The sequence below is a fragment of the Chelonoidis abingdonii genome, chromosome 7 (genome assembly GCF_003597395.2).
Source record: "Chelonoidis abingdonii isolate Lonesome George chromosome 7, CheloAbing_2.0, whole genome shotgun sequence".
NCBI lineage: Eukaryota > Metazoa > Chordata > Testudines > Testudinidae > Chelonoidis > Chelonoidis abingdonii.
Window position 1 is genome coordinate 104,059,674 of NC_133775.1, and position 22,816 is coordinate 104,082,489.

The window sequence follows — 22,816 nt, forward strand, 5'->3', positions numbered from 1 at the left end:
GAGAGAGTCCTAGCAACTGAAGAGAAAGGGAATTCTCTCTACCAATAAAGGCAGACCCTGAGAGTCTGGAGATTTCAAATTTTTTCTTCCCCTCTTGTTTTTCTTTTTTAAATTTGATCTGCAGCAGGGAGGTGCTGATCAACATTCCTACAGCTGGAGAGGGAACAAAATCTAGCTGTTTCTCCAGAGGTAAAGCCTCTGATTTACAAGTCTGGTTTGCCTTCAAGGCTGCATAAAGAAGAGTGCCCAACATCATGGATCTATGGACCTCATTCTGAATAAGAAAGTGATAACACCAAGATAATTCAACACTCAACAAAATCCCCTGCTTCAGGACCTAAGAGACCTGTAGCAATCAGGAAGAGATTCCTCACCCAACTACTTTAACACACAAATGACAAGGTCTCTAGTACAGAGATTAAGTGTTGTTCCAGGTACTGGCCTCTGCATGAGACAGTATGTTCATTCTGCTATCCTAATGACAGATCTCATCTCGCTACGGCTATGCACTGCAGGAAAAACTAGAAGGCAAAACTAAAGTATGTGTAATAGTGAGGAAAGTGTTCCTGAACAACAGGGGGGGAAAAAAAAAAGATCTGTCTTTTTCTCCATCAGAATTATTAGAAACTTGAGAAGTTATGTATGAGACCTCATTTTAACAAGCACAAGTCCTTAAATGATATGCTTTACAGCTCTGCAACTGCTTCCATGGGAGAGCTGTCTTACATAGCTGTATTTACACCATGTTATAAAGACAGGAGATATAGGGATAGCTGGAACCAGTTCTTTTAACTCCCAGTGAAGGATTTTCCATTTCTCAGTTTTCCCTGAAAGCAAGATATGTCACTACTCTAACACACTTCTTTGATAACATACAAATATTGCAGAATATTTCTCATCTCTCCCCCCTTCAAATAAAGATGCTATGCTGCTTCATAACCACCACATATCTGCAGTCCATTTCACAGATTTACCCCATGAGTCTCAACCAGCAAACAATTCTTCAAAGGACAGAAGGTAGAACATTTAAAAAAAAACCAAACCAATTAATCAGCATTTATTCCCCCTCTTATTTTGGTTGTATAGAATCTAGCCATTCCTACTGATAAAAATGTTAGAAAATCTGTCTCTAATTTTGTGTTCCGTTTTAAGATGAAGATACCAACAATAGTTGTTATTCTCTCAAGACATAAGAGCTTTTTAAGATGCCAAATATTCACAAGTAACTAGTTCTAACGATGCAGTACAGCTTCCATTCTGTCAGGAAAACACACCAAGATACTTGTAAAATAAGTAAGTGGAATTTGATCTCTTAAATCATTATTTTCAGAATTAGCAAATAATTAACAAGGCCATAGGAAACCTTATCAACAGCCAAGGTAAAAAGATTGTTTAATCACAAAATAAACACAAGACAGTTAATGCTTGCCACGCAAATGACAAATAATCTAAACACTTCTAGTGACTCTAGATATTTTAGCAACTCACTGGAGAGGTACTTTTAAAAGTAATAAATGAATCGAGTAAGACAGCAGGCAGGGCAGAACCAGATATTAATGGTACACAAACTGACCTATAAGCAGCAAACCCAAAGTCCATACTCTTGTTATGTTCCCTCCCTAAACACCACACTCAACCCTCATCAGCTTTTGCCTATTATCACGCTCAGCCAGAATAGCTACTTCATGTAAGTTTACTGGAACAATAAAGCAGACAAGATTTTAAAGATACAAACCAAGAAGTCTGCACTTCCAATTTTTTTTTCTAAAGAGGATTAACAGAGTAAAGTAAAATACCTGTTTCCAGATATCTGCAAATGTATCTGCCATTAGCACCAAATGACTTCTGTCATTTGCTGGAAGTGCTATTCCCTCGCCCCCACTATTTATCTCAGTCACAATCATGGAGTTATGGGAAACCCTACTCCTCAGAGCCACCTGTCATTCTATAAGCTGGGATGTAGTGCCAGCACCCCACACTCCCTGGCCCAGTTTCATCATGTACATAAAGACCCCCTGCTCTTCACTGACATCAGAGCTTTCTCACAAAGGCAAACTCAATCAGCTGAGCTTTTGTAGAGGTTTGCTCAAAGTTAACAATGTATTCAATATCAGATGTAACTAGCCATCTGTGCACTGAAGCAACATTAAGTTCACTATAGATCAGGTGTGTCCATCTCTGATGAGAATCCCTTGACGGAGTTAAGTTATCTATTTGTATTGCGGCAGGGCTCCATTTTGCTGGGCCCTGTACAAAGACAATCCTAGACAGGAGAAGATTACATTCTAAATGTAAGACAAGACACAAAAAGTGAATACAGGCAGTTGGACGGTTTGGGCACATCAACCATCCCACTATACTCCATAGTCCTTGCGTCAGCTGTTGATGCTCCTCACCATCGTGGCGTTAAGAGTGCATAGCTGATACTACGCAGTGACTTAAACACCCATAAAGAGGATGAGTCAACTGGATTCAGGATTTCACAGCTACCGCAACGGCTATCCCAAGAGGTTGATAGCTCCACTCTTGTTTGAGCATTTGGGTTGGGACTGGAGTCAGAGATTGGACAATGTATATTCGTGTCACAAACGGGCTGTTACCTCCTTCAGTTTAAGGGTGAGGAGCACTCATCAGTTGGAGCAATTGACCTGTTTTGTTAGACTGCCCTAGGAAACTAATGGACCATGAATGTTTCCAGAGGGATCTGAAAGAGAATGCTGCCCTGCCAGCAGCCTATCAATGGTTTGGTGGAATTTTTTAATGCTCTTTGTATTCAGCCATTGATAAGGTGCACACATCCCCGACCATGCACGCTCCATTCCCCCCCCCCCTTCCTGGCTTGACCCTCAAAAGATCATCTTAATTTATGGATGGCCTATGACAATTGAAACATGAAGGAAGACTGCTGAAGTACTGGGGGCAGAAATCTCAGAGCAAAGCTGATTGAGACAAATTCTTTCATTACAGTTCTGCAGGAGGCACAGAAGTGCTTAACTGACTCTCCCCACAGCATCTGCAGAGACTCAATCAGCAGCTTTGTTTTGGGGCTGGCACATAGCACAGGCAGCAAGGATTGGCTACGCATGGTGCCCAAATCAAGTTCCTCCCATTGGGAAGACACTTTGCAAATAAGTAACATTGTTCCTGAAGAGTCACCTGCTTCCATGGGGATGGAGGGAAATATTTTAAGGGGATCAGTGTCATCTTTGCCTGAACCTTACCTAACGTCACTCACTAAGTACTGAGAGTGTTGTACACTCTTTCCAGCCTGTACTTGGGAAGCCTCGTGTCCTTCCTGGCTGCTGAAGAATCATGGGGAAAAACTTGGCTCATTGCTGGAGGAGTCTAGGAGTACATATCTACTGCAGCTGGATGTGTAATTTCCAGCTCGGGTAGAGGTACACATGCTAGCTTTGATCAAGCGAGTGTGCTACAAAACAGCAGTGGAGGTGTAACAGAATGGGCAGCGGCACAGGCCAGCTGTCCAAATACTTATCCAGGATCTGGCACCAAACTGAACTCAGACGGCTAGCTCATGCTGCCACCTGCGCCCCCATGGCTACACTGCTAGTTTTAGCATACTCACTCAGTCAAAGCTAGCATATATACATCTATTTGTGCTGGAAATTACAGCTCCAGCTGAAGTGCACATGTACCCCGAGTGGTATCTAGGCTTCAAATCCATCACAAACTTACTAGCTGGAAGAGGATACAAAAGATAGAGCTCTTGTAAGCGTCTAGAAAGCAATCCTAACACACTTCTCTTTCCCAGAGACAAAGGCTGGGATTAATGTCACTCTTGGGCAGTGTTCCATCCTCACAACATTTTTGGTATGATTTATGGGCTAACAGGTTTATTTCGCTATTAAGTGTCTGGTAAAGTTTCTAGAGTGAGTGAGTAGATGAGAGTGGGTAGGATGATGAGTGAGGGAAAGATTATTGTAATAAATTCAACAAAACAGAGTGATTTTGTGGAGCAGAAGTGGGACAACAAGGGAAATGGAGGGAAGGAGATGGCAGGAGGAGTACAAGGATGGTGGGAGAGAGAAGCAAAGAGGAAACGGACACCAAAGACAGCTCCGGAAAAAAAACATACTTTGATCTGTGGCAGGAAAATTAGCAGAGTTGAGGCAGGAAAAGGATGGAGCTCAAACAAAAGCAAGGAAGTTCAAGTAAGCAGGAACAGTCACACAGATGGTGGCAAAAATACTGTTCAGATTTCACCAATATATTAGCTGAACAGTTCGACAAGTACGTTTGTACGTAGTGTTCACGCATCTCTATGAGAGAGTCAAATACTGCTCAGCAAATACATGTGGAAAACACGGAATAAGATATTAAAGAAATACATCTTCTGCTATTAGTAGTATATAATACATCTTTAAAAACATAATAGAAAGTCAATGACAAATGTTACATTCAATACATTGTACAATTGTTTTATTCTTTAAAACTGCAGGGGATTGTAGGACTGCTCTGTTTCACTCTCTTGAGCAGGAGTCAGGAAAATTTTCCAAGCCACATACGAGTACTGAGAGGATGAGCTGATATTGGTACAGCGCTATGTATGCACTAGGTCAGGGTGGGCAAGCTTTTTGGCCTGAGGGCTGCATCTGGGTATGGAAATTGTATGGCGGACCATGAATGCTCATGCAATTAACAATTCATGTTCAAACAGGGACAACACAAGTTTGTTTCAAAATCAACACTATTAAATAATTCTGTTGAACAATGCAGTATTAGAAAATTACATTACTGGGCTGTTTGTTGATTTTACCACACAATGTTGCTCCTGTCTGAACACAAATTGTATATTAGCTTGGATTGGTCAGGCATCAACTTCCAGTCATTGAAACTCATTGAGAGTCACCAGCCCCTTGCTCTCAGAAATCTCCTCCCATACAGGTCGCAACAGCCCACAATCAAGGCGCCTCTGGGTGCTAGGAAAGTCACCTAAGCCAACAAACAGTAGACACCTGGGCTAGCACATTCTAGGCTCTGGTTGCATATGAGGTGCATTTGGGTTGTGCAGCCGGAGTAACACGTGTGTTCTCACACCCGTAACACAGGAGCACTGGGCAGCTGGAGCAGGGCAGCCCCTGACCCCGCTTCCCGGCAGGCGGGTGGAGGGGGCCAAGCGCCCGATCCCACTCTCCAGCTGGAGTGCCAGGCAGGCAGAGTGCGAGCACCAGAGTGGGGCAATGGAGCTCAAGGGACGGATTAAAAGGCATGACAGGCCAGATGTGGCCCGTGGGCCATAGCTTGCCCATCCCTGCTCTAAGTACTGTATCAACCTGCCTATTTCAAGCAAGGCATCTCACATTGCTGCTATTGCTTCTATGAACACATATAACAGCATTTAAAGGTTGTGCAAATTCCTTGGTGCCATTAGCCCTCACAGCAAATATATCAAGACCTGAAACTCTTCAGAGTTGCAACAAGTAATTTACACAGTACAAAGGTATGACAATTTGGGGACTATATCTGTACAACTTATGCATTCTGGTTAGTATTGTGAAGTTTTTCTTATGAAAATTGCTGTATCACGGCATACGGATAGTCAGCTGAACCAGTGACAGAAGGCTGTTCATGTCCACCTACAAACACTGGGTGTCACACTGTCCCAGTACAAATCTCCAGGTCAGATCTTAGTTTCGGAAAGCTCTTAGCACTACAGAGACCTCTAGAACAGCAATTTCAAGGCAACATTTTGACTGGTGATTCATAAAGTCTGGAGAACAAATTTGAGAAATGCAGGTAACTTATCTTCTGCTATGCCTACTCTGTAGCTGAAATCATGCTGGCCATCCCTTCCCTGTTCCTTATGGTCAAGGTAACCATGGTAGGACTTAGCAGCAAAACAGCAATGCTTAACCAGGTGCTAATACAATGGACAGGGACCAAAAGCAATGACCAGGCTTGATTATGCGAGGAGACTGGAGAAGGTTTCATATATTAGAATTAATGCCCAAATCTACTCATATGAATTTTTTTTTGTGTTAATTTTGCCCACTGTAAGATATTTTACTTCTATTGAAGTGTGTTCTCCTCTTCAGAGCATTGACCGTCTTTTTCTGTTTGTACAGTGCCTAGCACAACAAGGCAGCCGATACCACAATAATCCTATTTTATCTGATCCTACTATGAAGTCACAATGCTGCCTTTGTGACAGCACAGTCATTTCTATAGCAATACACTGATGTCATAAGAACATAAGAATAGCCATACTGGGTCAGACCAAAGGTCCACCTAGCCCAGTATCCTGTCCTCTGACAGTGGCCAATGGCAGATGCCCCAAGGGAATGAACAGATAGGATATCATAATAAAGCTAACAGAAAACGACTGCTTAAGTAGATTTTTTTGTTCTATGGACATTCTCGCTTCAAGTCTGAGGCCTGGTACAAGTTGTCTTTTAATGGCAGTTTAAAAAGACATCAAACTGACCTTTTTAATAAATTTTTTTGTTCTTGTCATATACAAAAACCACAATGGGGCAGAAAATAAATTGCATTTGCCTCTGTTAAAAAGAAATTGGAACAGGAATCTATAATACATCGTTTGGGGTTTTTTTAAATTTAAGAGTTGTGTTTGGTAACTTCTGGGTACCCTTGTCTCTAACAATACAGTTAACCTTCCAGCCCCAGTTGAAAGCTCCCTTTGTTTATTTTAACAGTTTCCATAATTTTTTAATCTGATCAGTAACTTCTGTCTATGCAACAACCTTATTGCCCCTCACCAAGCCCAACTGACCTAGTGGACTTCTATTTGTTAAAAAGTGAAATGCAAAACTAACTGACCTTAACAAATAGCAGCTTAAAAAAAAATTAAAACCGTGGTTTTCCAATACCTCCACGTACATAGCATGTCACCAAGGGATACCAGCAAAGAAACTGCAGTCGACTGCAATGGAACTCAAAGGGTAAGCAGTTGTTTTTGATGCTACACCTGTAATAAAGTTCCTGTCCAATGTTTTGGTGTCTGCTCAGACACCAAATTCCAGAAATGAGCTTTCTAGAATACCCTAGAGTTTGTTTACCCTTGAATTTAAACATCTAACCGACTCTCACATTTACCTCGCCAGACATACAATGGTGAAAACATTTGGCAGCTACTACTTAAGGATTAAAGTTTAGCATTTAAAGCAAAAGAAAGCTCAACATGTTCGCAATGCAACCGTTTAGGCTGCTGCCCATTATTAACTTCCCCTGTTGCCTGTAATGGAAAAAGTGTATAACAGGTTACGTCTTTTTTTCTGTAGTGGTTCTGCCAATTGGTGTTCTGATTTCCTAATGATCTTGCCCATTCTCATTCCAAAAAACTTTGCAGTTCCAGTCCTTTTGTCTGCATTGTAACTCTAAGATTCAGCAGCTTGAATTCTCATCTTAACGTGTAAAGTGGTGCATTGCCTTATCATATTCGCCTCTCCAGGGAAGAAAAAAATACACACCACACCTTTCCTTTTACTTCTATCCAAGACAAGGGCTGGAGGGATAGGACTGTTGATGGAAAAAAAAAAAAAAAAAATAAAAAAAAAAAGACGGAAAGTGGATATTGCATCAAGTTTCCAAAATTTGTTATTGGTGACATCATACTGGGTTTGAAGGATGGGTTTGTGATCACTTATACTTACAACACATTTTCTTCTAAAAGCCTCTGTGTAGTAACAATGCCAATGGTTCAATGTCCGCCTATGGAGAGTTTGCTAGATATGAAGGTGGGACCACTATAAACAGATCTTCTCTCCCCCATCTCCATTCAATTATCTTTCTGATCCGTCAGTGCCAGCTTCTAAAGGGGAAAATTCACCACACTTTCTTGCGCTCTTGTCTTCCTCATGGCATTATGCTGCGCACACCTCCACAGCAGGAATTATTAGCTATTCATCCATCTACAATAAAAATCCACAACTTGTAATGGGATGTGTCTTCACATTTATACCATTCTTCCTTCCCTCTCTGACCAGTCTCTTCTGTGATGGAAACTGCAGTGTGGGGAAATAAGAGGGCGGGGGGAAAGACGCCAACCCTATAATTAGCTCTCTCCTCCTTCCCAGAATCAGGTGTATACTTTACACAATATGCAAGAAAAGTGGTAGGAGAAGAAGCCTTTCAAAATATTGTCTATTCACAGGAAGAGAAGGGGGAAGATAGAATATACAAAAAATGCTATTTTCTTCTCCCACATCTTTAAAAAAAAGAAAAACACAAAAAAAACATACCTGCTTTCCCCTTCAAACACACAGACACTGTTTTAGCCCATTTCTATCTTAGTTCGCTAACACTCCAGAACAGCTCAACTACACTCTCATTTTGCAGAAGAGGATTATGAAGATTTTTAATTTTTAACAAGAAGTGTCTCCAGGGAATTGTGTGCCACCACACAGATTTACTGCATCTTGGAACTCATTTCATATCAAAGCCAAGGCAAAACTCCTGTACAGGAACCCCTCTGCAGTTTCAAAATCTCCAACTTCTACAGGTTTCAGCTTGAAATTAATTCCTCTACACAGCACTGATTTTCTATAGCTGAAAAAAATACTGCAGAAAAAGAGGAACTGAGTAATCTTATCCCCACAAGTTTTACATTTCTTATCATCCTTTCCCTCATCCTCCCCACTCCCATGTTCCTTCTCATTGCTTATTACTCCACCTGCTGCATCTCATCTTACGCCAGGTTTACACTCAAAAGTTAAGCCGAACGTCACTCAGGGATGTGAAAAATCCACAACCCCTGAGTGATGTAGTTAAGCTGACCTAACTCTTGGTGTAGACAGCATTAGGTTGATGGAAGAATTCTTCTATCAACCTAGCTATTGCCTCTCGGAGAGGTGGATTAACAATGCCAACAGAAGAATCCCTCCTGTCACTGGAGTGACTGTCTACACTGAAGCACTGCAGCTGTATCCGTTCAAGTATAGACAAGCCCTTAAAACCCTTTCAAGGCCCCCCAAGAACTACTGTAATGCAAATACTAAGTTATACCATAGAATTGGTATTTGCCATATTTTCCTTACTTAAGTATTTAGATTAACTGAAGGTTTTACTATGAAGAGAATTGGTGCAAAGGTTAAAAAAAATCACTTTGTAATGAACTGTGGTAAATTCAATGGACAAACAAAAGTCTATCTGCAGCAACGTACTGACAGGGTGGATTCATTTAAATTAAAGTGATTTAAATCACCACGTGTAAGGCTTCAATTTAAATCGCCCATTTAATCAACTTTCCATTTATATTTCAGTTATCTTTTAATGAGGTGTATTTTCACTGCTTAATATCCAAAACATGCTGATTTACAACTAATGAGAGCCTTTACACTGGGTTCGGTGCATCTTTTTGCTACATAGGAAGGTATGCTAGGACTATATACATTTGTTTAAGCAATTATAGATCATAATATTTTCAGAGTCTTATTAATTGTAGCTTTTTAGTATGTTAGAAAACGGTGAATGAGATATTGCTTATTTAGTAGATAACTTTTTCCTTATGATTTGTGTCAAGCCGCATTAGGACGGTAACAGGATATAAAATTAATTTTCTTAAACAAACCAAACAAATATTATAGATACATAAATTTCTCTTATCAAAATATGTTTCACATTTACAATTAAATGGTTTATTAAACAGAAGGATTAACTGTAGTCAGTGAACTAAACTGATGATTTCAGTTCAGCCTGGGGAAAATATTTAAATATGCCTAAGTGAAAGTGACCGGAGCTTAAGTTCCTACTCACCTAATTCTCTTAAAAATGAGTCTCCAAAGTTACTTGGGGTGACTGTTGTGCCATATTTATAGAGCTGTGGCCTCAAAAGTTAGATATTTGTCTCCTGATTCTGTCTTTATATAAAACAGCAGCCTTTAATGCAAAGTTTTTGACAGAGGCTCATGGATTCACCATTTATTATTTAAATGTTTTAAGAGATTATAATAAATTTAGGCCTTAACACATTTTGTATTAAATTCAGATTTTATTTTGAACAGATTTTTAAAAAGAAAAAAAACTCTGATTTAAATAAAATCAAAGAATCCGATTTAAATTAAAAATCCAATTTCCTTGACTACTTTTTTTTTTTTAAATCAATTTTCATCCACTCTGCCCACTAGTAGTAACATTTTGGGATAGATCAATCATTTACCACATTTTATTACTAAAGCAGTTAGTTCACAGCTCTGCAGACTTCAAAGCCTTCTGCAGATGACTGGTAGCATTACTTTAATGTAAAACAAATCCATTGTTTGCTAGCTGAAACCAAGTAAATAGTCAATGTCTGTTCAGATATAAGCATAATTCAATGTTTTCTTTTAAATGAATCCAATTGAATCAAATGAAAGAGAAATTGGCCCACTCATAGTATACAAGTACAGGGAAAATACTAAATATATCTTGGTCAGTTTATTACCTCCTTTCTGTATGTTATGATCTTTCCACCTGAGATACATTCCTGGCCCCTATCATCACAGTATCTGAGTGCCTCAATATTTGTTCTCACAATACGCCTGTGAGATAACACTGCCCTATTTTCCCTTTTACAGATAGGGAACTGCGGCACAGAGATACTAAGTGACTTATCCAGAAAATCTGGGACAGAGCAGGGAATTCAGTACAGGTACCCTAATCATTGGACCATCCTTCCTTGCCCCAAAAATTCTCAAGCTCATCAGAATATCACTATAGGAGTAATAGCTGTACCTATAATTCATACAAAAAGGTGTAAACAAAGTACAAACAAGAACGTCCAACTTAAAAACAGAACAAGTTACAGAAGTATAGCTGACCCCAAACAGAGAGGGATCCATTCTGATCAGTGTGTGTGAACGCCACAATGTTGCACATAGTGTTGTTGTAGCCATGCTGGTCCCAGGATATTAGAGAGGCAAGGTGCTTGAGACAGTATTTGGACCAACTTCTATTAGTGGGAGAGACAAGCTTTAGAGCTTACAAAAAGTTCCTCTTCAGGTCTTCTCAGACTGCAATGTATCAGTCCGAGGCTAAGTGTCATCAAATTGTATGCAAAACAATGTGCAAATTCTGCTGCACTCAAGCTATCAATCACATGAGTTATGATAAGCAACATACCATGCAAGAGATGGTTGTCTGACCTGCTCACGCACAGCTTGTTTGTCATGCATTTGAATTATATCCTTCTGCATTCTGCAGTCTCCAGGAAGGAGTTGGCCTCTAGCAGATAATCAGTATGGACCTGGCTCTCTGGGATTTTAGAACCAGGCTTTTGTGTTGCCGTTGTTGTTCTGTGGAACCATTTACATTGGTGAACTCTCAGGCTGTGTCTACACCAGTTTCAAGTGGGATAAAGCTACACCAGTACGAGTCTTAATTTATCCTGTCTACATTGTAGGTTGCACTGGTGCAGCTACACCTGTGATTGGCCAACAACTGTAATTGGGGCAAATCCCCAGCACAGACAAGGCCTCAGAAGAGCATTCACAATTTACATGAAAGGAAACACACACAGGAAATGAGGAAAGTCCTGCATATTGGAATAAGAGATATACCCCCTTATTTAGCGGTACAGCAAGCTCTGATCCTCCTGCCTGTAGAGAAAAGACTGGCTTGCATATTTATACAGAGACTGTCACAGACTGTCATTTTCTTTAGGGACTGAAGCGGCACCCAGAGAGCCTTATTTTTCAGAATCACCTACCAAGCAAGCACTTCAAAACCATACAAGTGTGACATCTAAATCCAGCTTTAGTCAAGTAAACACCATTTCCCCCTCCAACACTGTCTCTAAGCCTGCTCCACTGCAACCTCATTAGAAAGTTACAGTTGGAATCATTGCAATGTTTGTGATACAGTAAGCCAAGCTGCAATACCAATGGTATCAATTAACATCTAACCTCATGAGAGATCCTCTTCACTTTAAGCTTATGGACCACATAGACAGTCACTCAAAAGACCAAGACAGAAGCTGAAAAGGGTCATTATTGGGCGTCAAGTAATTTTGTTTTAAAAATTACTGAAATATTTCACTTAGAGAAACAAGAAATGGAAGACCAACTGCTTCATTCAGTGCCAACTCAGGTGTGTGGCTCCCACTATTTAGTCACAAAGATTCTTTCATATACCTTAAGGCAGCGTTTCTCAACCTTTTTGATACCAGGGACCAGTTTGCTGCCTTCCTAAACTGCACCAGGGAAATCTCAGGGCCCGGCACCTCTCCATGGACCGGTTATTGAGAAACACTGCCTTACGGGACACTATGATCAAGACCACCGAAAATAATCGCAATAATTAACCAGAGATTTATTATTAAATAAAGCAAAAGAAAATATTAAACACCACAAATGATAAACTTGCTACTTGCATTACAATCTCTTCTACATGTCTATGATGCGTTTTTAACAAGTGTTCTCTTCTCTCTGTAAACTAAGAACAAAATATATTCTTTCCCAAAATTATTGTGAATCCATTCGTGAATATGTCCTTACATAAATAAGGGGGTTTACGGATGGGCAAAAGAGCTTTGTTTCAGGGCAGGTGAACCTGTTGGTTATTGCCAACTATAAACTGGCTGGTGATTATTAAAATAAGCAATCTTACTATATCTTAGGTAAACAGGAGAAAATATTTAAATCAGTTATTAGAAGAAGCCTTTTAAGGAGTTGTCTTGAGACAGGCCAATTAACCAATACTAAGAATCTTAAATCCAATTAAATCCCACTACTTCTTTATCAATATTTACCCCCCATCTCCTCTCCAGGAATATATGGTTTAACCACCTAGGGCAGGGGTAGGCAAACTGCGGCACGCGAGCTGATTTTCAGTGGCACTCACACTGCCTGGCTCCTGGCCACCGGTCCAGGGGGCTCTACATTCTAATTTAATTTTACATGAAGCTTCTTAAACATTTTAAAAACCTTATTTACTTTACATACAACAATAGTTTAGTTAGATATTATAGACTTATAGAAAGAGACCTTCTAAAAACATTAAAACGTATGACTGGCACGCAAAACCTTAAATTAGAGGGAATAAATGAAGACTTGGCACACCACTTCTGAAAGGCTGCCAACCCCTGACCTAGGGACTAACAGGAAAAACTGTTAGTCTTAAGTTATTTCAGTATTTCAATATTCCAACAAAATCATTATAAGAATGTTAAATCTAAGCACTTGGCACCATCTCAGTTAACTTCCTCTCATCAATCCACATTAAAGTGGTGAGAAGGATTACTTGGATTGTTTTCTTCTTGAGTCTTCTCTGATTTTCTTATCTGTCTGAGGCAGCTTACCTGTAGAGATGGACAGGATGAGTTGTGGAGTGCTTGCTGTCTAAGCAGAGTAGCAGGGGCTGTGAATATGGGGTGCTCATTTCAGAGTCTTTTATACCCTTCTCTTTATTTTCATTAAATTATAGGAAAAAACACCTCTTTCATGCTTGTTTGGATTCAAGTTGGTTGCTGTCATTCTTATAATTGGCTCCATACCTTTGGGATTGTGTTAATAACATTTTCAGCTCCTGAATATTCAGTTGGTTTAATTAATATGCAACATTTCTTTAACTGCTTTTGTTCTTCTTGTGGCAGGAAAGATTCAGATAACTTTGAAACTTTGTTTCAGCTCCTTTTTATTCAGTCCATTTTCTTCTGAGATATTGTTTCAAGTTTATTAGAGTTTTACAGGAAATTAAATACTGTTTTTAAAATGTCCAAACATTCCTGTTTTTCATAGAACAGGTTTTAGCTCTCAAAACTGTCTTAAAATTAAATACTATAACTCTTAGAATGTATTTAGCCTCAGTTGTTGACTCTATGGGTATACCTGCACTGCAATGTAAACCCAGAGTTAGTAGAACTTGAGTTAGCAGACCCTGGGTTTGTTAACTAGATCTTGAGTATCTATACTTATTTGCAACCCCAAGTTAGGAATTGTTGAATGGATTCCCAACCTGGGGCTCCAGCACCTACACTACATTATGCAGGCCTGAGTCCTGCCACCCATATCCCAAACTTCCTACCTTCTCCCAAAATGTGGCCACCTTAGCCTTTTGTTCATGGTGCAATGAGAGAAAACTTGACTGTCCACCAAACTTGACTATCCAGAGGACAAATAAAGACAGCCCATGGGATAGTGGGATACTTTTGGGTTTTGGCAGACTCCCAGAGCAAGAATGCAGTGGGGCTGTGTCTACACTGCAAAACAATAGGGCTTGAATCCTGGATCTCAGCTTGACTCAGGCTCAGGCCTTCCACCCCTGTGGACACCTGGGACCTAGGGTCCAAGCCCTGGGTTAGCACGATTTGTGTGTAGATGAAGGGGTATTAGGCTTGAGCCTGAGTTCAAACTCTTGGCTTACACTGCAGTGTACACATACCCTACATCAGTGGTTTTCAAACTTGTTTTTCTGACGATCCAGCTGAAGCAAACTGTTGATGCCTGCGACCAAACAGAGCTGGGGATGAGGGGTTTGGAGTGTGGGAGAGGCTCAGGACTAGGGTAGAGGGTTGGGGTACACAGGTGAGGGCTGCAAGGTGAGGCCGGGAATGAGGGGATCAGGGTGTGGGAAGGTGCTCTGGGCTGGGGCAGAGGGTTGAGGTGCGGAAGAGGGTCAGGGCTCTGGACTGGGGGTACAGGCTCTGGGTTGGGCCAGGGGTGAGAGGTTTGGGGTGGGGCTCAGGGCTCGGGCAGGAGATTGGGGCATGGGCTTACCTCTGATGGCTCCCGGTCAGCGGCGCAGCCGGGGTGCTGAGGAAGGCTTCCTGCCTGTCCTGGCATCGCGGACCGTGCTGCACCCTGGAAACGGCCAGCAGTAGGTCCAGCTCCTAGGCAGAGATGAGTAAGCAGCTCCACGTGACTCCCGCATGCAGGCACCACCCCCCAGCTCCCACTGGCCAGTGCCCAGAGCCAGTGCTTGGGGTGGATGCAGCGCTCGGAGTCTTGTGGCCCCCCCCTAGGAGCTGGACCTGCTGTTGGCTGTTTCCGGGGCTCAGTGCGGTGTCAGAACAGGTAGGGACTAGCCTGCCTTAGACAGGCAGCACCACCATCAAGACTTTTAAAGGCTCGGTCAGGGGTGCTGACCAGAGCTGCCGTGACCCAGTCCCTTCCATTCTGTGACCCAGTTCTGGGTCGCGACCCATGGTTTGAAAACCACTACTCTACATAATTTTTTAACAATGACTTTCTTGCCTTCCCACCTTCTGTGAGGGTTTGCTTGCACACTGATGATAGTTAATTAATTCCACATTAACACAAATAGCCTATATTTAATTGACTTCTTACCTTAAAAATTAAGTCTAGCATCAAATGATTCTGCTGTATGTGTACAAAAACATCTTGCCATTCATATAACAATATCAGGCAATTATTATATGAAGGCTTGCAGTTATATACATATTAAAAGAAGCTTATGCCATCCTAAGCATTTGAGAAACAAAGGTTTTTACCCTTAAATGAAACACAAGTTGGAAGTAACCAGCTCTGTTAAATGTTTTCCACCACAAATGTTCTACAAGTTTGAAGAATAAAGACTTCAGGGTGTTTACAAAAGAAGTCCATTTTTAATTAGAATATTTCTAGAATTCTTTGTGTGGGTTTAAACTCCAGTTTTTCTTGGGGGGAAAAAAAGGGGGAGGAGGAAATTGGTTTAGGACTACCTGACTTCTAGATTTATTGCTTGGATAATATAACCATGCATTCCTTTCACAATCATGTTTCTTCCTAAAAAAGTGTTCACTTGGTTAGTCTGCTTGATGTTTGTTTGTATTTGGAAGACAGAAGCAGAAACCTTCTGGAATTTCTTTGATTAGCTTGTCGCAGCAGGTCCGGGGGGGGGGGGGGGGGGGGGGGGAGAAGCGCAGCAGTATTAAAGGACTGCCATGGCATAGGCTTTAATGTCCCTGCCTCTTTTGCGCCCCTCCCCGCAGCCTCCGACAGGAGGGGGGGCGCAAAGGGAGCAGTTGCCCTGGGGCCGATTTAAAAGGGCCTTGGGCTTTGGATGCTGCTTCAGCAGCAGCATCTGGCGCCCTGCACCCCTTAAATCAACACAGGAGTCCCGAGCAGCATTAGCCAGGCAACCTGGAAGGGCTGGTTGGGGGATCTGGCCCCCCCAGCCCTACCCCTTTTGCCCGAGGCCCTGTCCCTTCTGGGAGCAGAGGCTCTCCCCTGGCCCATACCAGTAAGTGCCCTGACTTACATTACAAAATGATAAAGCCAGGAGTGAAAGTAATTAGCTAAACGTGAAATTTTCTATTTCTAAACATTCTAGCTACAGTAGAACTTTAGAGTTATGAACACTTCGGGAACAGAGGTTCTTCATAACTCTAAAATGTTCATTAATTCTGAACAAAACATTATGGTTGTTCTTTCAAAAGTTTACAACTGAACACTGATTAAAATACAACTTTGAAACTACTATGCAGAAGAAAAATGCTGTTTTTAACCATCTTAATTTAAATCAAATAAGCACAGAAACAGTTTCTTTATCTTCTCAACTTTTTTAAAAAATTTCCCCCTTTTTTAGTAGTTTACATTTAGCACAATAATACACAGTTATTTGCACCCCTCCCCCCACCTTTTTTTGTCTCTGCTCCCTGATTGTGTTCTTCTGGTTCCAAACGAGGTGTGTTGTTCACTGGGTGGTTCATAACTCTGGTGTTCTACTCTATAATATTCTGGTATCTATACCTTAATATTCAGTAAAGCAGCAAACAAGTTTATAACAACTTTAAAAAGTTATAATGCAAAAATATTAACAAATGTATCAATATTGAGGTCTCCTCCCAGTAGGATCCTTGACTGGCTCTTGAAAGTCAGGATCAGGAATTAAATACTCCACGAAGCTTTACACTATTTTTCCTAATTGCATCATTGGTGTAAGTGATGCTCAACAGACACCCCTCAAGAAAGAAACTTCAACAACATGCAGGAGTTCCAGCTTTAACAGAGTGGACCAACAAGCTGCTGGAGGAAAGTCTATTAAAAACCACCCATGTTTTCAATTACCTCCGTACACTGTCCTTCTAGAGCAGAGTTTTGGTTCTCCACACACCTCATCTGAAGGCTTACTGCCATTGCCCATGCTTTACCTATTAACTGAAGTAATGATCATTACTGGAATTATCAGAAAGTGACCTAAATATTATTCCTCTTCCCATCACACAGCCTGACACTTCTGTTACTCTAGGATTTAGCCTTAGCCAACAAGGGCGGTCGGTAGGAATAAAGATCCCTTAATCAGCAAAGAAGTGGGAATACTAATCCTGTATGTAAAGGTAATTCTTTATGTGTATTTCTTAAATTTATTTTCAAAATACATTTTCAGCGTTTACATAGGAGAAGTGATTCTCACCATATGTGGCACTGTAAAAGATGGATACTAATTGCTGTGAAAGCATTCTGTGGATATGTCCAAACTTTCAATTTCTAAAAATACCACAAAAGCCTGAAATGAGGATGCTAGACAACTCTACAAGCACTAAATCAAAAAGTAATTTCTTTTCATCATAACAGTAAAAGTAACAGAGAAGTTAGAATTTAGTCTTACATAGAGAATTTGTGCACACACATTGGGCATGCAACCCCAGTCCAAAACTGCATGACTACTCTCTCCTCCAGGAGAGGATGAAAGGATGCCCCTAAGAGATCACCATAAATGCTTCTTTCATTATACACTAGGGCAGAGGTTCCCAAACTGCGGGCTATGGCCCAACGGTGGTCTGCTGGCACAACCATAGGTGAAGTTTGGGGAGGCAACATCCCCTTCCAAACCATGTACATTGATAGTAGGAAGGGACAATTTAGAAGTTCAGCCACCGCCCCCCCGAACAGCATGAGTCATGGCTCCACCTCAGGAAGTCACGCTCCCACCCACAGGGCACCTGGTACCACCCTATCTGACTGGGAAACAGACAGTGCCAAGGAGCTGGATGTCAGCCCCCTGCTGGTGGAGTGGTGGTTGTCAATGGCCCCCACTCATGGCCAGAGGAGACCAGCACCCCGGCACAGGAGGGGAAAGCGGAGCCAACAGGTGCAGGGCGAGGAGAAGGGGCCAACCCTGAGAGGCAGCAGCTCCCAGGCCGGCTGGAGGGTTTGTCTCTGCTCCGAGATGCTGCACCCCACGATCTGTGGCTTTCCGGCCTCCTGGAGTATCAACCCCACAGCCCCCCAGGAACTGGGGCTCTGCAGTGCCACTCTGTTTTTGCCTGGACAATGCTGTATTTGGGACCATCATAGGTAATGGCCAGGCCCAACCCGAGCACCTGCCTCTACCTGGCACTGGCGGCCACCGAGTCCTTCCCCCATTGCCAGGCAGGGGGTGCCTGTGAGGTGTGCCAGGGTGCTGGGTGGATGACTGGGGGAGGCCTTCCAGGTGATGAGCTCAAGGCACTCAGAAGGTTGCTGAGGTGGAGGATGTTGAGGGGGATGGCTATGGCATCTGCCTGGCCCCTTTGTCCTATTATTGGCCCTGGTCCCAGCTAAGTGTGGACACACAAATGCCATTGCAATAGCAGGAAAGCTGCTGCATAGACACGCACTGAACCCTATTACATGTAATCAGCTGGTGGCCATGACACTACTGAGTAACAAAATCACAGTTCTAGCTGGAGCATCAACAGGTCACTAGAGATGGTTGTTCCAAAACAGCACTGAGATACCACAGAACCTCAGAGTTATGAGCCCTCAGGAACAGAGGTTGTTTGTAACTCTGAACAAAAAGCTGCGGTTGTTCTTTCAACAACTAAACATTGACTTAATACAGTTTTGAAACTTTACTATGCAGAAAAAGTGCTGCTTTCCCTTTTTTTTTTTTTTTTTTTTTTGTAAGTAGTTTACATTTCACACAGTACTGTAGCATATTTGCTTTTGTTTGTTTTGTCTCTGCTGCTGCCTGATTGTGTACTTCCAGTTCCAAATGAGGTGTGTGGTTGACTGGTCAGTTCATAACTCTGGTGTTCGTAACTCTGAGGTTCCACTGTACTTTTATGTCTCTTGTGTGGTCAGTTTAGCACCTTATCAAGGACTGGGAAAGAAGGAAAAAGCAGGCACCCTTTTAACATGCCACGACATAAACTAAAACAGTGTCAAGGCTAAATGTATTATCCTAGGGTGACCAGATGTCCAGATTTTATAGGGACAGTCCTGAATATAGAGGCTTTTTCTTATATAGGCACCTATTACCCCTCATCCCCAGTCCAGATAGGAAGTGTAAAAATTCAGTCACCTTATATTATCCTTAAATGAAAGGTAGAATACTGCAGAAAACACCTGCTTCCTTAAACTTAGCAACCACACTTCAGGAAACTCCAGTTACTAATTAGCCATTCTGCTCATACAGTGAGGTGTTTGAGGTTCTTTTAAAATAGCGATCATCATCTGTGTCCATCACAGAAAAGCAGCTTTCCAGACCATTCCTGTACACATACATATACGGGCAAGTTACCCCAGGGTTTGGCATTTTTGGTTGAAAGAATATAACAAAGCAAGTCATGCATTTTTAAAGGGGAAATCTCAAAAGTAATATTCAGACAATGAGACAGTTATAAACACTTCTGCCCTAAAATCATTCTCAACAATCTTGCTATCTGAAGCTCTGTAGGGAGGTGGATATAATGGGATTTAAACCATGCTAGAAACAGTTTGCAGAACCTTTTAGTTGATGAGTAATGCGGAAAAACAGAATAACGTTTCATAAAAAGCCAAAATCAATTTTACAACAATAAAAAAGAATCATCGTTTAAATGGAGGATGAGAGGGAGCAGGGCAACCATTACCTTAGACAGACAGACAGTGCAGACTTAAGGGCTTTTAGAAGAGCAGAGTCACTAACTGAACAAAGGGTCAACTGAGTAAGGAAGGTGCAGTACTCACTAACTAACTCAAAACCAGAGACAGACAGATGCAATTCAGAAGCAATTACAGTAATTTTTCACTAGCCAAGTAAAAAACAAGACTTCGCAGCTGTAACTGACAGGCTGGGGAAAGGTGGCTACTACCTTGTTAGAAAAAAGTAAGGCCAAGCTTCACAGGAGAATCTCTCGTATATGTGTGACTGGAGGCAGAGGGGGGTCCTGTGGTAAATGGAATCTAACTTAAAAGCAGGACCCTGTGTATTCTGCAGTATTGTACTCCATCAGCTAAGCTTTAATTTTTTTAAGTTATATTTCTAGCCCTTATACTCAAGAAAATGTTCTACATTTGACTGGAGCTGGACATCAACAATGTATTACCTGACTGGATTTTAAAACAATCTGAAATATGTGTTCAAAGAGAAAGTGAATAGGGTGTTAATTTTGAAACCTAGTGATGACAATGTAAGTGACTAATACTATTAACTATTTCACTGCTGATCATTTTAGCAAACATTCAGCTAGTGTGCTTATCCCAAACTGCTTCCCGCACCTTTCCACACGCCAAAAGCTCCAGATGTCTCTTTTCCATTTCCAAAATCTCCAGCTTCCCCCCAACCATTTAAACAATATAGTTACGTGTGCTCAATGCAAATTTCAGCACACTTGAAATTAAATATTTAAGGGAAGTGTAAAATAAATTTAATTTGATATCATATTTAATAACACAGGGATTACTGCACTGGTTTTATTATTCATTTTCATATTTAATTCAATACAAAACTCCTTTTTTAAATTTTCTGCAGCTGCTGCAGTATCTACAGTCTGCTGCACTGGAGTGCTGTGAAACTCAAGGGCCTTGCCACAGAATTTAGGTCATGCTTGCCACAGAGCACATACCGCCTTGGTAAAGATGTCCTCATTTGTTGATCCAGGTCCTGACCAACAGGCATTTGCTTTACATCACTTTGCAAAGACTCCTCTCATCAAATCAGCTCCACAGAGCTAGCTCTGCATCCACTTTCCTCAGCCCGCGAATTGTGGCCATGATGGGGAGCAGAAACGTTTGAAAAAGGGGCAAGCCATGACTGAAAAATACTTACATGCTACAACGAAAAAGAAATCCCCAGACCAGCTAACCCACAGATGGACATACTCAGAACTCGGCTACAGGAGAAATAAAGCAGCTCAAGGTGATGACAAGGTAGCAAGGCAAAGGAAAATCTACTCTCCAGCCAAGGCTACTCAGGAATGAAAGAATTAAGTACAGTCTATGATAACGGGTTCCCAGCCAGTTCAGGAAGCTATCAGTTTACCAGACTAAGAACTTGGCTGTACCAAGCATTAACTGCTGCTTGTCATTCAGAACGTGGGATCTAACCCCAAACAGGAGATTTTGCTATTCGAAACACCAGTCTTATCCTTACAGGTCAGAGCACACTTAAACAATGGGAAGTTCATAATGGGGGAGAACAAGAGTTTAGTTCAGAGGGGAGGAAGGGGAACCTACAGCAGGGGTTCTCAACCTTTTTCTTTCTCAGCCCCCCCTCCCCCCATGCTATTTAAAAACTCTATGGCCCACCTGTGCCACAGCTATTTTTCTGCACATAAAAGCAAGGGCCCGTGTTGAAGAGTAGTAATCAGGGCAATTGCCCAGGGGCCCCCGCACAGCTAAGTTGCTCAGGCTTCAGTATCAGCCCCGAGTGGCAAGGCTCGGGGCTCCGGGCTTCAGCTTTCTGCCCTGGACCCCAGCAAGTGTAATGCCGACCCTGCTTGGCAGACCCCCTGAAATCAGCTCACGGCCCCCCAGCAGGTCCTGGACCCTTGGTGGAGAACCACTGACCCAGGGTACCAGTTTAAAAAGCCTGAATTATCATTGGTTGGGAAGCATTGGCCCACCGGATACACCTTTAGAGCTCAATTGTAGGCTGCGGAATTGGTTGCAAACAAAGAATAAACTTCCGGCTGAAGAAGGAATCCCGAGAGAGGAAAGCATCCTGGAATGTGTACGCATACAGCACTGTATCTAGGGGATGCCTGGGTACCCCTGGGGAGGGCAGAGAGGGAACTTCATACTCTGCAGCAGAAAGAAGAGGACTGGCACAGCTGAACACATAGGGGGTAAAAGGAAGGCTGGCAGTTCCAGAGAGCTATTCAGTGCCCAGGTCCCTCTTGCCTTTCTGCCTGATCCATACCCCAAGAACTGGGGAGGGATCTAGGATGCACACCCTGGAGAAAGGAAATACTTGCCAGCCCCTTACTCCTGAGGAGGAGAATGGGTGGTCGGGCCGGAGGAGATCCTTAGACATCCCTTCACTGCAGAAGAGGGCTTGCAAGGGGCTGGCTGCCTTAGGAGGAGTAAGGGAGGCGCGGGGGGGACCCTGGTACTGGGTGCCAGGCTGGAGGGGCAGGAGCTTGGGGAGGGTCCCCCGGCCAGTAACTTGGGGGCTGGGTGCCCAGAGAGTGGCGGGGGAGGGCTCAAGGTCTGCGGTCACTGAAGGCCCTGCCCACGGGTGCAAGGCGAGGGGCCAGACCCCCCCAGCAGAGGAGGGACCCCGGCAATGCCCGGCCGCCCCTTACCTTTGTGCCCGCTGAAGGCCCCGTACCAGGAGAGCGAGAGCAGGGCGCAGAGGCAGCCGAGCAGCAGGGTGAGGAAGGTGCCATTGCGGAGCCTCATCTCCTCCTCCGCGGCGATGGGGGAGGCCGCATGTCCCGGGCGCGGCGCGGCCTCAGCCTCCCGGGCCCCGGCCCCGGCGAGGAGCGGAGGCAGACGCGGGGCCGGAAGGGAACTCGCTCCTCTCCTCCGCCTTCGCCCGCTTGCCCTCATGCACTGGCCGCGCCCGGCCGGGCCGCCAGCTCCAGCGGGATGGGGCTGCCGCGCGCGGCCCCCGAGCAGGGAGGGGCGGCCGCCGGGGAGGAAGGGGCGGGATGGCACCGAGTTAAAGGAGCCGCGCACATGCTGCGGCGGGCGGACGTGCAAGGAAGGGGCCAGTGTGCGTTGTGCAAGGGCGC

At 43.0% G+C, this 22,816-nt stretch overlaps 1 protein-coding gene across 3 annotated transcripts in view; it reads right to left on the bottom strand.

The window, feature by feature from the left end:
- MGAT4B (alpha-1,3-mannosyl-glycoprotein 4-beta-N-acetylglucosaminyltransferase B) overlaps positions 1-22,547 on the bottom strand; it is a 122,788-nt gene extending 100,241 nt beyond the window's left edge. For all 3 annotated transcript variants that reach the window (XM_032772261.2, XM_032772259.2, XM_032772258.2), the window contains exon 1: positions 22,385-22,547. In XM_032772261.2, the coding sequence (XP_032628152.1) occupies positions 22,385-22,481 (97 nt within the window). In that variant the 5' untranslated portion in view covers positions 22,482-22,547. The remainder of the gene's footprint in view (positions 1-22,384) is intronic.
- Between the last annotated feature and the right edge of the window lie 269 nt (positions 22,548-22,816).